Source organism: Schistocerca serialis, chromosome 4, assembly GCF_023864345.2.
Source record: "Schistocerca serialis cubense isolate TAMUIC-IGC-003099 chromosome 4, iqSchSeri2.2, whole genome shotgun sequence".
Lineage (NCBI taxonomy): Eukaryota > Metazoa > Arthropoda > Insecta > Orthoptera > Acrididae > Schistocerca > Schistocerca serialis.
Genome location: NC_064641.1, coordinates 452,226,865 through 452,245,754, shown reverse-complemented (window position 1 = coordinate 452,245,754; position 18,890 = coordinate 452,226,865). Strand labels below are relative to the sequence as shown.

At 36.7% G+C, this 18,890-nt stretch overlaps 1 protein-coding gene across 4 annotated transcripts in view; it reads right to left on the bottom strand.

Moving 5' to 3' along the window:
• Window positions 1-18,890, bottom strand: part of LOC126475094 (fatty acid hydroxylase domain-containing protein 2) — a 183,623-nt gene that overhangs the window by 94,846 nt on the left and 69,887 nt on the right. For 3 of the 4 annotated variants that reach the window (XM_050102668.1, XM_050102669.1, XM_050102671.1), the window contains exons 1-2: window positions 17,989-18,257; window positions 899-1,073 (exon numbers count right to left, since the gene is read on the bottom strand). In XM_050102668.1, coding sequence (XP_049958625.1) covers window positions 899-1,073; window positions 17,989-18,046 — 233 coding nt within the window. In that variant the 5' untranslated portion in view covers window positions 18,047-18,257. Of the gene's footprint in view, window positions 1-898; window positions 1,074-17,988; window positions 18,258-18,890 lie in introns of those variants that run through there. The other variant, XM_050102670.1, reaches the window with a different exon arrangement.

The window sequence follows — 18,890 nt, the reverse complement described above, 5'->3', positions numbered from 1 at the left end:
CTTGGCACAGTGTTACACCGTCCGGGTTATCTGGATACTTCCCACCAACACCAACCTATCCGAACTCCGGAGATGGGAATTTGCTCTTCAATATATCCTCTCTTCCCGTTATCCACCGGGCCTCAATCTCCGCTAATTTCAAGTTGCCGCCACTCATACCTCACCTGTCATTCAATAACATCTTTGCCTCTGCACTTCCGCCTCGACTGACATCTCTGCCCAAACTCTTTGTCTTTAAATATGTCTGCTTGTGTCTGTATATGTGAGGATGGATATGTGTGTGTGTGCGCGAGTGTATACCCGTCCTTTTTTCCCCCTAAGGTAAGTCTTTCCGCTCCCAGGATTGGAATGACTCCTTACCCTCTCCCTTAAAACCCACATCCTTTCGTCTTTCCCTCTCCTTCCCTCTTTCCTGATGAGCCAACAGTTTGTTGCGAAAGCTTGAATTTTGTGTGTATGTTTGTGTTTGTTTGTGTGTCTGTCGACCTGCCAGCACTTTCATTTGGTAAGTCACATCATCTTTGTTTTTAGATATAACTAACTAACTTGTTTCATCTGATGTCAAACTCCTCTTGTCGCTTTTTTTCCACTAGTTAAGCAGTTTTTTGCTGTATCACTAACAAAATCTGTCTAAGCTTCAGAAGTACTTAGCAAAGCAAATAAGAAGTAGTTAATTGCTAAAATTCTAAGTATTTTGTTTATAATTAACAGCTTCATTCTCAAAACAAATTATGTTACATAAGCTCTGTATAACAAAACACCAGCTTGGTTATTAGCCACCAGTCCTAAGCAGTGTAATTATCTGTGTTACACAAACAAAAGCATGTACAAGTAAGAGCATTAATGTCTTATAGTTATTTCACTCTCAAGTGACATAATGGAAGAAAAAGAGTATTACCATGTTAGAGTGTTTCTAAAAGCGGCAAAACCGATGAGAGCAGAACTAATGACAAAAAGTACACTCCTCAGTGATGATAGAAGAGTTGGCTGTTGGCTTGACACAACCACTCCATTAGTAATATCCTTCTTGCTGTTCAGTAGTGATGGAGGCTGGAATTCAGTCATATTGTGACCTAAAAATGGGACAAAAAGTTAACAAACGGGAATATAAATGAACCATACATTTGTTAGTTTTTCCTATTTAAACATGACTAGCAGAGAAAACGACAAATATTCTGTATTATAGCATCATTGTTTTTCTTAATCCTGACATTTTAGTGCTTTCAATACTCAATAAGAATGCAAATATTATAAGGAGACATAATGGCTGGTGAGTACTAACCTTCAGGAGAAAAAATTCTAATTCTTGTTGACAGACGTTTATTTATTTACTTTAGCCCTGAGAATATTATGCGGTACAACGTACAAATGATACAGGCCAAGTCATAAACATTAAAACACAAAAATGTGGCAGAGAATAAGCTATAGTAATAAAATTATATAAAACAGCTAACTTAACCTATGAGAGGAGCGAGGATGTTTTATTGTATCTTATAAGTAGAGGAAGACATCAGGAAAATACGTAAGTGAAAGTACTCCTCTTGGTTAATAATGTAAAAATATTGCCAAGAATTTAAACTGAATGCTAAGAAATTGGTCAGTTTTAGTGCCACAACGTAAAGAAAATCAGTGCTGTGCAAAAGAAGCTTGGGGAGCTCAGGAAGAGAATCATTAAAATTAAAGGCAACAGTTAGAATATTTCACCAGAATGTTCAGTAAACAAACAACAACACAGATGAATTAAAAGTTTTATTGAAGGAACATAAGAAAAACATTCTAGTAGTCACAGAAAATGGGGTATAAGGAAACCAAGTAGACATCTACAACTTGAAAAATTATGCAAATATGAACAGTTTGAGCAGAACATTGCATACAAATCCTACAAATCAACTAAAGCCATCCAAAATACCACAAAATATACTAGGAAAGTGAGCTTGGAGCTACAGCAGGGGAAATAAAAATTGCAGGGAACATATGCTGTGTATTGGGCCTTTACCAATCACCAAATGGTGAAATAAAACTACTCTGAACAACTACAATATTCAACCAAGAGCTTTCAAAAACATACTTATCACACGTCTTTCTCCCTACATTGTGCTCAGTCGACTGCCAGCTTTTTCCTGGCCCACAGTGAGAGTACAGGGGTGAGGTAGGGGTTTACGGTGGGTTGGGGTGAAGGATAGTGTGCGGCAGAAAGCAGGGAGGGGGGAGGGGGTTGGGGGGAGTGTCTAATGGCTCCTGGGAGAGTGGGTAGCCATCTGTGGGCTAGCTAGCGGTGCAGGTAGAGGGGGATTTGAACACAGACCCAAGGAAAAATGCAAACAACATTAAGACATTACTGGACTTACTGCATACTTACAACCTAAAGATTAAACTACATGAAGGCACCAGAATAACTATGCCTAGTGAAACTACTATTGGTCGCCTGCTAACAAATATTTCTTCATACTACAGTAATGCACAAGTAAAACTCCACACTAGAGGATCATTTTGCAATCTTGATATACATTAACATAAAGACATGGAAGTCAGCAGGAGATATGGGAGTGAAAAAGGTAGAAGATTTACTCACAAAACTTAATTCAATTAACAATGGTGTTAATGGCAGAAAAATAGGAAAATTATATGCAATGATGGAAATTTAATATGACCAATTCTTCTTCCTTTATTGAATTATTGTTATAATGCTACATGTTTTGTCAGCAAAATCCTAATGTAAAAAATAATAAAAGCTGGAAGCCTGGGGAGGTACTCCACACAAGAAATAAAATATTTCACAAGCTCCCTAGAATATAGTTTACACAACGACACTAGATTGCAGGCAACTGTGCTACCAGCCACTGCACAAGCGCGCTACGCGTTTGCGCAACTCGTCGGTGAAACTAAACACTTTCGGCGTGTTCCAACTTTGGCGACACTAGTTGCATAAGTTTTGAGGTTGTGTGTGTTCGTAGTGTGTAGACAAACTGAAATATGACATCACGTGCGGTCAGGACATAGATAGTTTGACAATATCTGAGATGCAGGGCGATTGAATTATCCTGCAACATCCTTACAACTTATTCAGACTGTTTCTGACCACCCTGTATAGCTCTAGAAGATGAACTGATTATAAAAACAAATAAAAATAAAAAATAAAAAAAGTACATACAATGCCGAAAATTCCACATATAAACCATACCACTGCTTTCATCCTAGCAAGCATAAGATTCAAATCTAATAAAGTAACTAAAAGTCAAATATTCATCTGGCTTGGATGATGTCATATCTCATCTAAGGAATGTAGGGAAAGTATACTAAAACCCTTAACACATATGCTGAAGTGTGCAACAGAAGAAGATACATTTCCAGCAAGTAAATTAAAGCCAGTATTTAAGAAAGGAAACAGAGATGACTTAGGAAACTAGAGGCCAATATCTTTGATCTCCACCTCTGCAAAAATCTATGAAATGCTGATAAAGGAAAATCAACAGATTTAGCTAAACATCTTTGGGGTTCACTTGAAAGGCAACAGAAGACTTGAGGGACATTCTTGGACCTATCTAAAGCGTTTTACTGCATGCATCATTCGAGGCTAATGGAGAACCTCTATCGGTATGGAATTTGAGGGAAATGCTATGACAAAGTCAAATCATACATAACGAATAAGAAACAATGCACAGAAATCAGGCGTACAAGTGGGGGAGGGGGGGGGGGGATATAATTAGTTACAGATTTGGGTTACAAATTATCAGACTTGGTGCATCACAAGGTTACATGCTTGGACCAATACTATTTATTCTCTATGTAAATAATCTCATAATATATAAAGCAGAAACTTACAATGTATGCCAATTATGCTACAATTATATGTGCAGCTGAGATAAAGGAGGAGCTTGAAAAGGTAGCACTGCTAAATATTGAATCTGCACATAAATATCTAGTACAAAACAATCTTTATAAACCAAACAGAGCAAAATGTAGAACTCAAATATTAAATTAAATAGAGGCAATTAAAGAAGGAAGCAGCACAAAAATTTTACGAACTACTGTAAATGAACTCTGTAGAAAGATAAACACACAGATTTAATTCATGCACAAAACAGCAAAAGTTGTGGATGGTTAAGTCCTCAGGACAGTGTAATATGGACTTGTATCCCTTTAACTGTCCTACTCATTCCATATATGGGAAAGTGCACAAGCTAGCTACTTGAAAAGAATATTTAAAATCCAGTAAAGAACTGTAAAGTGTGTAGTGAAAATACCACCCAGACAGACTTGCATACAAGTAAGTAAAGAAGTACATGACCAAACAACAAGAGGAGAGGAAAATTATTATTAGGTGTAATTAATACACCAAAGTGACCATGAGTGCTCCAAATGAAGCAGGCAAAAGGTTTTTAACAAGCTACCAAAATGCATTAAGGAAGAAAAGGAATCAATTAAAAAAATTCATCTGAAAGTGTATCTCACAGAGAAATGTATAAAGCGCAGAGTGTCACTCAATGAAACATGGTACACAGTGAAACATCCCATTTAAGCTGTCTCTAGTAATATTTTTTCTTCGTTTTGATATCACTGTATGTTGACTTTTATTAGAGACGTCTTTGACTGTAATGATGGATAATTTGGTGAACTATATTCTGTTTTATATGTTACTGCATATTTTTGATAGAAATTACAATGAACATCTATTTATAAATTTAATATTTTCCATAATACATGCAGCTAACAGGGATTTGCTATTTTATGATCAAATACACACTTTCAGCTATGCAATGACCAGTTTCAGAGATGGTAGATACATAGGTTATGTATCTTGAACAATTTTTTGTTTATGTTGTCTTTAGTACACAGTGAAACACTTATACACGATACACAGTGAACCACTGTAGACTCATGGATGCAGAGAAATTCAGGTTTATCACAGTTTATAAAGTTGCAGAATGTGTCGATGAAAAGTTTCTGAAGACAGTGACACCAACAAATGTAACTTCTGGGTGTAGAAAATGTGGAATTTATCCACTTAATGTTAGCATCTTCTATAAGTTGGATTTCCTTGTGTCTGTGGTTTCAGACCACTCTTTAAATTCTGATGGTGTGCCTAATCCAATAGAAACACTGGATTATTATTATTGGATGCATGACCCCTCCAAAAACTTTGGAAGATGATATGCAAAATGTTGAGGCAGTCGGTTGACATTCATACATTGATAACAATAGCACCAGCAAATCCTATATCTCACCAAAGGAGTTTCATGGTTTCCCAAAAGCACCTCATAAAAAAATAACAACACTCAAAAGGGGGAAGCATCATATTGACTTCAGCATCTGAGGAGGCAGCTATTGAGGGGGGGAAAAAAACTTTTAAGGATAAGGATAAAATTTAGAAGAAAAGATAACAGAAGTGTGAAGAGAGCGAATAAGCAGAAAACTAAGCATTGTGAAAGTAAAAGGGCTTCAAGCAAAACTGATGAATAAAATGATAAAGATGAGCTGTTGTTCCACGGATCAGGAACTTTTATTCTACCTTCATCATTGCATATGGCTACCAAGAGACTATAAAATTATATTCTCTGTCCAGTCAATTTTAGTAGACTTTATGTTCACTGGGCAAAACTTTTTGTATTTTAATGTCTGTAATTGTATTTAACATAGATATTAATGTTTTATGTGTGACCTACGCTATTCAAGTATTAATAATGTAAAAAATCATAACCGTTTCACTGCGTACATCTACATCTACATCTACATCTACATTTATACTCCGCAAGCCACCCAACGGTGTGTGGCGGAGGGCACTTTACGTGCCACTGTCATTACCTCCCTTTCCTGTTCCAGTCGCGTATGGTTCGCGGGAAGAACGACTGTCTGAAAGCCTCCGTGCGCGCTCTAATCTCTCTAATTTTACATTCGTGATCTCCTCAGGAGGTATAAGTAGGGGGAAGCAATATATTCGATACCTCATCCAGAAACGCACCCTCTCGAAACCTGGCGAGCAAGCTACACCGCGATGCAGAGCGCCTCTCTTGCAGAATCTGCCACTTGAGTTTATTAAACATCTCCGTAACGCTATCACGGTTACCAAATAACCCTCTGATGAAATGCGCCGCTCTTCTTTGGATCTTCTCTATCTCCTCCGTCAAACCAATCTGGTACGGATCCCACACTGATGAGCAATACTCAAGTATAGGTCGAACGAGTGTTTTGTAAGCCACCTCCTTTGTTGATGGACTACATTTTCTAAGCACTCTCCCAATGAATCTCAACCTGGTACCCGCCTTACCAACAATTAATTTTATGATCATTCCACTTCAAATCGTTCCGCACGCATACTCCCAGATATTTTACAGAAGTAACTGCTACCAGTGTTTGTTCCGCTATCATATAATCATACAATAAAGGATCCTACTATGCATGGTACACAGTGAAATATTTGCAATGTCTTTTAAGGGCTCTAATTTCATTTATTAATTAGCTGCCACATTATTTTTGTTGGCAATGAATTGTTCTTTTAAATAAATACAAACATTTTGTTCTGTAAGAAATATTTTCTACAAAATCATCATAAATGCAATTTTTGTTTCACTGTGTACTACTCTCCCCTACAGTATGAGTGAGTATTAAATTCAGCATTAGATGTTATACTGTAACAGAAAATATGTAATAACCTCATACGTAAAAATCTGAATGCTTGATGCTCTGCAACTTTAAGATATTTATTAAAGTACACCTTCTGAACATCATGAGCTGCATCTGATATGTTTATTTGCCAAATTGGTATTTGGGTGTATCACCAATCAGTGGCATTTAATTCAAAGGAACAAATAACTGTAGGTGTGTGAATTTCTACAACATGACAATTGTATATATAATAGCAGAAACATAAGTCTACTTACATTACGTTATCTGTAGCAATGACGTCTGTATCAGTTGTCAATTTTTTATGATGTTCAGATTGGTGTGCATCTAGAATGCAAACCACCAAGTGGACACCTAGAACTCAATCACAACCATGTCTATGTTAAAATGATAGAATATGAAATCTATCCTATCCCATAGTACACAGGCTGTCAGGTATGTTGCTGCCATACAGAAGCATAAGTAAGCAAACTTAATTTTTTGCTATTATACATATAGTTGTCATGTTGTAGAAATTGATGTACATACAGATGTTTGTTCCCTTGCATCAGATGGTACTGGTGATGGGTTATACACCCGGATACCGGTTTGGCAAATAGACATAGCAAGTGCACCTCATAATGTTTAGAAGATGTCCTCTTAACAAACCTCATGTGTGCCTATAAAGTGTAATGCAGTTTCCTTTATTGCACATTTATTGTATATACATTGTATTTAAGCCTTGGTGTAATGTAGCATGGTACATGCAGTCATCACACAGATATTCATCAGTCTTACTCATTGTTATGATGCACCCTATGCTCTCAGTCGAAAATTATCATCTAGAGCCCATAAGCAGAGACTAAATAAACAAATAAATTGAAAGTTGTTATTAGCATAATCTAAAGGAGACTTTCCTCACAGAAAATTATTTTTGTGACAAAGTAGATTCTAGTGGGATACAATATGTCTTGCTAATTCAGATGTTTCCTATTACACTTCCTCACAAGGCAAATAAGTGTGTGTAACCACTCATACTGCTCCTCTTTGTGTATGTTCTGTTTTCACTCTTAGAATGTTTTGCAGTCTCTCTCTCTCTCTCTCTCTCTCTCTCTCTCTCTCTCAATCAGTCTGTCATTTGCTTTACTGACATGTTAATCTTTCTGTCAATTCCATCTCATATCTTGTTGCAGTGTTGTCAACAAGTAATTATATGACATAATCGAAGCCAGTTGTAGCTCAATAATCATTAGCTGGAATGCAAGAGAGAAGAAAAAACTGAACCAATAACCAATTGTAAATTAGGTGCACAACAGAAAACATACGGAACAAAGTGGGTGTAACTGAAAATCTTAATGCAGGGGGAAAAGAGCCTTTATTCAGTAGTGAGTGTCAAACTGTTGCAGACAATGAATTGCATCATGAAAAATTGACTCATCTTACAATAAAGTATAAGAGCCCAGCTTCCCGTATTCAGCTCCATTAAAGATCCCATCTATCACCATTAAAGATCCCATCTATCACCATTTAAATAATTCAGTTTGGACCTATCCTTTTTGCTGCTACAAAATATCCTCTCCCACAGTATCCTCATTGTTATGAGGAGATGGTTATCTGTCATTCTTTACAGGCCAGCTACGTCTCTGCAACTTTCTAAATCTAACAGTGTTTTCATATTCACAGTCATCATTTCCCTGTTTCTTCATTTGTGCTCAGATGCTATTGATTGTTTTCAACAACGTGGCCGCATTTTTGATAGTATTTTCTTTTCAAAATCATTTCAATTGCATTCATTTGCTTTTGTTAGCATTAAACAGTCCCATAAGAAATAATTAATTAGTCTTATTGGTGTTTTATAGACGTTCAGTTTCAGCATTCTATTAACTATTTTACTATTTAAAGTCTTAAATTAGCAAAATATGTTGGGTTTTTACCTTGGGTTCTGTCTTTATTTATGTCTGCCAAAATTTTCTGAATGTCTCTTAGATAATCTAGATATTTTAATATACTTAGAAATGCAATTTTTACAGACATTTAGTAAGTTAATTGTACTTTATTCCTATACTATCAGTGTTACAGCCATAAATTTTTTGTTTCATTTGACTGGCTTCTGCCTCTGGTACAGCATTAAGTATAGCAAAATTACTATATGTTCGGCGCTGTAATTTATATTACTTTTTAACTGCACTGAAAGTAATTGCCTTAAGTAGAAGTAATAGTTTGTTAAGCAGTATTTATACATCCATCCTTTTGTAAACAAAGCTTCTTTTAAAATAAATGTCCATCTCCATTCATTATTATGTATTTATCCATTCTAAAGAACAATTTTACCTTCACAAATATATCCCACCTTCAAGTATCTACAAAAAATTCTGATAAAGCTACTAATGATAATACTTTTTTGTATGGTTTTGATGAACTGGATAGGAATCTAACTAAATGCAGAATGTAAGCACACTAAAATGGTTATTTCTCACAGTGAGGTTCCCAACAAAGTAGATAGGTAATAGCCCATCAGCCATTAACAACCTGTTATTAGATCCAAATACCTCCAGTGACTTAGATGTAAAAGTAAATGGTCTGTTGAACCATCGTGGTCAACTACTGATGGTAAAAGATGTTCTCAGTTAGGCTCATATCACAACAGAAAACTATTACCGAATCACAATTAATGACTTCGTCAATGTGTTTATCACAGCATTTCAAGTTCTGTACTGAACTAAAATGTACAAAAATCATAGAAACTTAACTTTATAGTGTATTAATAATAAACTACCACTATACTTCTAAATGCTATTCACTCAAATGTCCTCTAAATTTAACCAAGTAAACTGGAAAGAAAGCTGCTTCTCTGGAAAAAGATACCATCTGCTCAGTTATACTGTACACCTGCTGTTTCTCTGCTATTACTATCTTAATCCAGTTGGGTGCAACTTTTTTCCCTTACAAAATTAACAGTTATATTACACGCTGTTCTTTATCATATTCTGGTAGCTTAATATTTGCTTGTTCGTACTTATTTTCCAGAGAAATAGTTACCTACAGCTGTAAATCCAGAGTCATCTTTACTAAATATTACTACTGACCATGCCTTTTTTTCAACAAAAAATTATTTTTGTGTTAGTGCTGCTGAACTTTCTCCACATGGTAATTCCATATTGTAAGTATGGTTCAAACAGGGCATAGTACACTGAATATACCAGCTGTTTATTAGCATAATGTGCAAGCTGTTTCATAATAAATATTTTGGTGCTTAATTTGCAGCATATATTGTCTGTAAATTGTCTCCATTGGAGCTTACTGTCAACAGTAATTGCTAAAAATTTTATAGAGAACTTCTTCCAATCCTGTTTCATCCATGAATAATCTACGTGATCTCCATTTTCTCTATTTGTGAATACAGTTAACACTGTCTATTTTTAAATTTATAATTAAGGGCTGTTCCATGAGAACATGGACACAAACCATAAAAATTAAAAATATTCTTATTACAAATCTGATTATCGGTTCTGTTAGCAGAAACACAATTTTTTTTTTTTAATTTGAAGCTTCATTTTCATGTTAAGAAGGGCTGGAACTAAACAAATGGCTTTATAGCTTGTCTAAAATTTCAGCTTCTAGACCCTCTAAGGAATTAGTTTTAAGAAGTACTACAATGATGCATAGTAAAGTAATTTATTAACAGAATCTATCTGAAAAACTTTACTTTAGAAGTATCTTAGGCCAGCCCATTCCGATAGCTTATATTGATATTTTTAAAATTAGTAATGTCCCCATGTTGGTCTTTTTTTTATTGTTGTCTCCTGTCATTCTCTTACCAAAAAAAAAAAAAAAAAAAAAAAAGCCTGAAATTTGTTTTTCAGGGTCAAAGCAATTTTATAGAATCCTGAAAATATGCATGCAAATACAGATTTATGGGGTAGATAAAAGTCTCAGAGCAGAGGAAAAAATATTCACTATAAACAATATTTTGTAGTGGTAACAGAATGACAATAATTTTATAATAGAATTTGACTGAAATCATTTAAGATGTTGTAGGTCAAATACGCTTATGTATGTTGGCTATACTGCAATTTTGTATGTTGGCTATACTCTTAGCAAAAATTGGAGGAAAAATGTGGAAGTCCCACAAACCAAGAATGTACTTTTCAAAGAGAAGAAACTTACAGCCAGTGAGTCTGAAGAGTAACTGCTGAAAGGTGAGTTGTTAAGCTTCTTTAGTAAAGATTACAATGAAATGACTAAATGGCTTCATACTACATGTAGAATTGAGTTAATATTTTGATAAACAGTATTTATTCTTTCATAACCTATGCTTTCTCTGGGAAGCAATAGCAATGCCTAATTAAAAAACTTCAATATTGCCTATAGAAAAAGAAGTGACTGACTTCCTATGTACTGCAACAGAATGTTGATTATCTTTGAAGGTCACTATGCCTAAATAATAGACATTTTTATGTATTGCGTTGTTAGAAGATCACTATATTGAATAGAATTTTTCATTTAAAACAGATCTTGGCTTATTTCTAGGAATTACAGTTTCCGCAATAATTCTCAAACAAGATATTTCATTTTTACATTTGTTGTTATCAGTTGAGAAAATGAGACAATACCAGAAATGACTCAATGAGAAAGAGTTAAGTGACAAGATTAAGAGAAAGGACAGGGAAAGGAAAAGGCTGAATGGCAAAGTTTAACTGCTGGTCAACTTACGAAGCATGGAGAAAAAAGAAAGTTAACCAAAGAAAATTCAGAAATAAAGTTAGAGACAGCAGTGAAGGCAGTGGTGGTGATGCTTGCATCATCTACACCAATAGTCCATATAAATCTCCCACCACATTGAGGAAAGCAGTTAAACATATGGAAAACTGTATACCTACAAGTCCAAGAAAGTGCAAAGAAGTTGTCTTCGAATTAGACGCTTCTGATGGAGTTTTAGCAGGTGAGCAACAGGTGAAAAATCAGATTCAACACCTAAATCCAGGCACAGAAGAAGCGGTTGCTACTTTTTATGTTCAAGAGGACATGTCATGGGCAACTCCTGAGATGAAAGATTATGTGATAATGAAGGATAAGGAAGGAGGAAAAACATAATCATGACCTCGAAAGAAGCCCATGCTATATATCAAGAGGAATTCCCTGACATGGCAATAAAATTGTCCAAGTTCTGTGCATTGAGACCAAAGTTAGTGTGCACCTTACAGGATACACCACACAACGTGTGTCTCTGCCACTACCACAAGAACGTAAAGCTATTTTTGAAAGTTATAAACGAGGCTGTTCCACAAATGAAAACCACGTTTTCTGACTTGATTGGCATAATAGTTTGCAGTCAAGAGAAAGAAGTTCGTGATATCAAAATGTGAAAAGTGCACAAATGTATCTTTGAAAGATAATTATTCTTAGGATGAGAACTTAATGAAGAAGCTGATCAAATGGACCTAATGGCAAACAGTGAACCAGCGAATCACTCAAAGAGATTCATGGTACTGTTGATCAGAGTCTTGAGGCTCTTTCAAACATGCTGCCCCAATTCTTACAAAATACATTTATTAAAAGACAACAATCAAAATTTTTTGAAAACAAAAAGTATTCTGCAAACAAGGATCATCTTCTTGGTGCAAGTAGATTTTGCAGAAAATTATACTGTTCAACTGCAGAATGAATTCCAGAATGGCCATTGGTCAAAACCATAAATTACTTTGTTTACAGCATATGTTTGGGACTCACAAAATGGATATTCTTGTGCTGCTGTAAGTGATGAACTTGATCATAATAAATATTTAGTGCATGCTTTCATAAGTAAAATTGTAGAGCACATTATATCCATGAACCCAGAGGTAGAATCAGTCACATTCATGAGTGATGGTGCAGAGTGAATTTAAGCACTGTTTCCTGTTTGCCAACTTGACATTCTTCAGAGAACACTATGTAATAAATATTTCTTCAGACTTCTTTGCCACATCACATGGCAAAGGTGTCATGGATGGGAATGGTGGAACTGTAAAGTGTACAGTCTGGAATATCTGCAAAGTTGGGAAACACAGACTATCTAGTGCTGAGGACTTTGCAAAAATTGCATGTGAAAGATGTCATGGCATAAACATTGTTTATATCTCTGCCTAGCAAATTGCAGAGAATAAAGAGGAATTAGATCAAATGTGGATGGGAATAGTTCCAATAGAGCAGACCAAAACCATCCATGCTGTTACACTTATTGCTCCATACATTATTGAGTACCAGCATTACTCGCTATCTCTCCAGAGGTTTGTGCACAATTTCAAAAAGTGATCTTCAGCCAAAGAAAATTTACAAGACCTGATCAATCATACAGCCTTGCATCAAGGGAATTTGTCTCTGGCCCCATGCTGGAAAAAACAGATCTAGATTGTTTATGGGGCAGTTGATTTATGTTGAATATGGTTAAGAAATTTCATTTCTTAGAAAGAATGACGCAAATGGAAATATATTTACATTTCCCACAAAGAAAGATAAATGTTGGGTAGAAAATGACCAAATTTTTGAGAAACTAGCTGCACCTACTATAGATCAGAGGAATAAGTACCATTTTCCCTACCCAATTAGCAGTCCAGAATAAAACTGGTAATTTTTAACAGAAAGTGTCATTCCATTGCTATGAAGTGTCATTCCGTTACCAGCAAATTTTTTTTTTTATTTTGTTAGTAAAATATTGTCCGCCCCAATAGCTGAAAGGTCAGCGTGGCAGTCTGTCATGCCAAGGGGCCCGGGTTCGCTTGATTTCCGGCTGCATCAGATTTTATCTCTGATCAAGGACTGGGTGTTGTGTTGTCCTCATTATCATTTCATCATCATTAGTGGAAGGCAACGGGAAACCACCACTGGAATCACTTCGCTAGACACTTATGCAGTGGACCTCTCTGAAGAGGCTTCCCCATGACAAGACCTGCCATAAGGCAGAACACAAAGTAAGTAGAACATTAGTTTCGTGCATTTATCTTATATGCCATTTCGTTTCCCAATTATTCCTCTTCACAATATAATTTTTGTGGATTTTTATGGGCAATGAGCAAGCTGTATTATTGTTGCCTTATAAATGAGAACAATATGCATGTCTGAATTATGTCATTCCATTACCAAAAAGCTTTTTTTATGTAAGCATAATTATATGAATAAAACAAACTATTAAATAAAATGTGTTCCTTTGCTTACACAGAAAATATAATATTAATTTTTTTTGTTTTTTAGCATGATTCTTGATCTTTTCTATGCTTAAAGTGCAAAAACAATTACCGAGTGTCATTCCGTTACTCATGGAACTACCCTTAAGTCATTCTGTATGAGCCACTGTACTGTGTTACGTATCAACATAAACACACTTATCTCCAGTGTTTCCAGATTTTCTTCTACATTCATTAATATCATGCCATTCACATGCAGCAGCATTTCTTTTGATCATTCTCAATAACTTCAATATTGTTAACAAATACAGTGAACAGGAGTGGGCCAAGTACATATCCTTGAGGTGCACCATACTGAATATTTCCGCTTTCAGATCTGCATCCACACTGCATCGTCACTTATTGCTTTCTGTTACTAACACATGATTTTATTTATTGCAGTGAATATCCAGTTATGCCATAGCTTTCAAGTTTTTCGGTTAGTCCTGTATTGGTGATTGTGCCACAAGATTTAGACAAACGTAAAAACATAGCAGATACAAAGTCTCTTTTTTCTAATGCATCTACAGCAGATTCTTGTTAGGCTTGAGATAGCAGTTTTGTAGATTTCCCTTTTCGGAAAACACATTGTACTGGGATCAGAATGCTATGTTTCTCTAAGAACATGGTCATCCTAGTATACATCAGCATCTCTAATGTTTTTGAGAAACCACAGATACTATTATGTAGTTATTTGGGTTATCTTTCTCACCTTTCTTGTGAATTGGAAACATTTCACTTATTTTTAATTTCTATGGAAATCCTTTTTAATGAGATGATTGCAATGTCGAAAAGAGGCCCAATTATTTCTTCATGCACATGCTTTATTAGACTATCTGATACTTCATCATCTCTTACACATTTCTTGGATTTTAATTTCTGAATTACTTTTATGAGTTCCATTTTCGTTACTGGTTCCAGCAACATTGACGGGATAGTTGCCCATGTGTTATTGGGCGATTTGACCCCTGATGATTTCTGAGTATGAACTGTATATTAGAAGGAAACATTACAAATTCTGAAATGCCACTTAACCACATTGGAGAATCATTCAAAAATACGAGTGGACCCAGTGCCCATCCTAGTGGCACTCCACATGTTGTATTCGCCAGTCTGACATTAGCTTCCCACCTGAGAACAGTTAATGAGACCCATGGCTTTCTGTTATGAACGTAGGAACATCTACATCTACATCCATACTCCGCAAGCCACCTGACAGTGTGTGGCGTAGGGTACCTTGAGTACCTCTATCGGTTCTCCCTTCTATTCCAGTCTCATATTGTTTGTGGAAAGAAGGATTGCCTCTGTGTGGGCACTAATCTCTCTGATTTTATCCTCATGATCTCTTCGCGAGATATACGTAGGAGGGAGCAATATACTGCTTGACTCCTCGGTGAAGGTATGTTCTCGAAACTTCAACAAAAGCCCTTACCGAGCTACTGAGCGTCTCTCCTGCAGAGTCTTCCACTGGAGTTTATCTATCATCTCCGTAACGCTTTCGCGATTACTAAATGATCCAGTAACGAAGCATGCTGCTCTCCGTTGGATCTTCTCTATCTCTTCTATCAACCCTATCTGGTACGGATCCCACAATGCTGAGCAGTATTCAAGCAGTGGGCGAACAAGTGTACTGTGACCTACTTCCTTTGTTTTCGGATTGCATTTCCTTAGGATTCTTCCAATGAATCTCAGTCTGGCACCTGATTTACTGACGATCAACTTTATATGATCATTCCATTTTAAATCACTCCTAATGAGTACTCCCAGATAATTTATGGAATTAACTGCTTCCAGTTGCTGACTTGCTATATTGTAGATAAATGATACGGGATCTTTCTTTCTATGTATTTGCAGCACATTACACTTGTCTACATTGAGATTCAATTGCCATTCCCTGCACCATCCGTCAATTCGCTGCAGATCCTCTTGCATTTCAGTACAATTTTCCATTGTTACAGCCTCTCGATATACCACAACATCATGGGCAAAAAGCCTCAGTGAACTTCCGATTTCATCCACAAGGTCATTTATGTATATTGTGAATAGCAACGGTCCTAGGACACTCCCCTGCGGCACACCTGAAGTCACTCTTACTTCGGAAGACTTCTCTCCACTGAGAATGACATGCTGCATTCTGTTATCTAGGAACTCTTGAATCCAATCACACAATTGGTCTGATAGTCGATATGCTCTTACTTTGTTCATTAAATGACTGTGGGAACTGTATTGAACGCCTTGCGGAAGTCGAGAAACACGGCATCTACCTGGGAACCGGTGTCTATGGCCCTCTGAGTCTCGTGGAACCCACCCAAGCAGGAGGGACACCATTAATGTCATAACACTTTAGTCTGCGAAGTTGAATTTTGTGTTCTGCTCAATCAAAGCCTTTGAGAAGGTCACACAATATATCAACGTGACAATTTTTTCTTGTTTAGCTCTGCCAGAACTGCAGTTGTAAGGTCCTGTATTGTTTCCTCTGTGGAGTCTCTTTCACAAATGCCATACTCAGAGGCAATTAACAAGTTCTGCTTACTACATCAGTATTTACATCATTTGCCGACAAATTATTATAGTTATCACAAGTTATATGTTTTTAGGTTCGGTGGTACCTCCAAGTACATGTGGCAAGATCAAGCCATTAATGCTTATTTTCCCCTCGGCTCCAAGTCAGGTGTTACACTGTCAATGTGTGGACACAAAATAGTTGGGCTATACTGACAGGCATTATGACCATGCCGAAAATATCAAGTTGTTAAGTTTGTGACTTGACTGTGGGAAGATTGTTCGACATAGAGGAAAGAAAAGACCAACCAACACAATGACGTGTATGCATGTCAAGGTACCACATATAAAAGTATCTGCAGTTCCACACATTACACACTGTATATTAACAGTACACTCAGCAGTAAGCATAAGCTGAAATAATTTGCTGTACATTCTGCTCTCAATAAAATGATATTCTTTTACTTAAACTGTCCCGGTAGTAATAATATTAGTACATCACATCCAAATGATGACAGAAAGGTAATATGCAATTTGCACCGTCCTATTTGAAAGAGTAATATGATGATAACAGGTATATTTATGCCCACAAATCTTTGTTCCACACAAGTAAATGTCTCCTAATCACTTGTGCTGGCAGCTAACATGAATGGCAGTGGTACAAACGCATAGCATTATAAATATCTGTATTCCAACTGAGATTAAAAATTTCCACTCCATAGCCTGTAGTAAATGACATAATGCCTGATGGTATTAATCTTCAACAAAGAAAAATTTTTGATTTTGTTCTCTGACTTCTATTGTCCACACAGCCCACCAACACAGCAAACCGTGTAGTGTCATATAATTTCCAAATGAAACCCACAAGAATTTTTTTTAAAGTTTACTAATCATTCCCTAACGGTACATAATCTCAGACTATACAAATACCCACGAACATAAACAGTCATCAACAAAAAAGACTTCTGCTGCTTTTATTTTCGTATGTATTTTCTGCTGTTATGGAATACTCTTTCTTCTTTAACTCTTAAATCTTCATAAGGGCTTGTTAAAAAAAAAGTCGCCATGGTTCCCGCTCATGCATAACTGCTCCAAATATGGACAGTTGTCTTGGTTCCCACTCAAACATCAAAATTACAAGAATACCCTAAACGCCGCCCCCTTCTCGCAAACAAGCACTCGAACATGAATGTTGTCAGGGAAGAGCGGGAAAGAAGACAATTTGAGGTATTACAGAACTAATAAGATACATACAGGCAACAGAAATTCATCCATCAGTGACAGCTTTTTTTCTGTAGCATACATTTCACACAGAAAATAAGTCTACGACGCTATTCCCCAAATTCTTTGTTTTACAACGACAATAGATTATTTGAAGAATAATACTGGTATTCTAGCAATATACTACACATTGTTGTCAATAGGACGCTATATCAACTATTTACTTCAATACTGCTCGAGTATGAAGGGCTGTCAGCATCTTTTTACTGAAAGGAAGCCACTGACAGAGGGAAAGACACTAACACTTTATTCTGTGGCTTGATCGAAGCTAAAATCTTGCAATTTGTGTGACATTAAAAAATCCACACGTGATTTGTGTTTCAATTACAATTTAAGCATTACTGTTCAATTCCAAACAAAAATCAAGTGACTCCTTGCTATACACATGTAGATGCTGACTGCGTACTTCTCTGTCTGTGACGTCGTCTCCGTTGTTTCCCTTGCACGATGCCTTTGTGAATCATGACAACACGCTATGTGACAACTAGCGTATCTGATTAAGGAGGGCGTCGGTGGCTGCATACACTTCCGTCGGCGGATTCTTGGCAACTAAAGAGGACCGCAGTCCTGTTGCAGAATACCTACACTTGTAGACAGTACAATCACGTGGCACGCTCAACTGACAGTTACGACGCATCCTCTCCCTACTCGCCACACGGAGAGCACTGCTCTGAACCAACGTCACACACGCAACCGGTTTCTGTCACCCACATTCGCTCTTCAACTACTGTGTCACATACGCACTCGTAGCAACTTCTGCACCTCAGCTGTGCTACTTGCGGACTACCTAACGGACCAACAGCTATAAATGCTTCCTTTTTTCCTCTACTTTCCCTTCATCAGTGGCATTTATCCATTATGCTTTGACGACGCTTTCTCCCGTTCAAGACGCATGACAACGCATTAGCTTTCGTGGTGTGTCACATTTGTCATTCTGTTACATAGGTTGATTTTAATAGAAGATTACGCCGGGAGATATTTCCTTCTAATCAATGGTTCTGTGATTTTTTCCTATAGTTACGGTGTGTTTTGATTGCTTTGTAATTTATAGTGAACCTAGCACTCTTGATCTACGGTACGACAGTGATTTTCATCGTTTACAACTGCCATGCAGGATGTATGGTACTGGCCTAGATTGTTGATTAGTTCGTTAAAGGATTCGCCTATCACATCACAGAAAATCTGCACTTGCTGGCTCTTTATCGGCTGCCGCATGAAATTTCGCTGTCGGAAATATTAGAAACTGAATGGGCATACTAGACATGAGCGTAAGCATGTTCTGTCCAGACGCGGTTTACCCAAAGACGG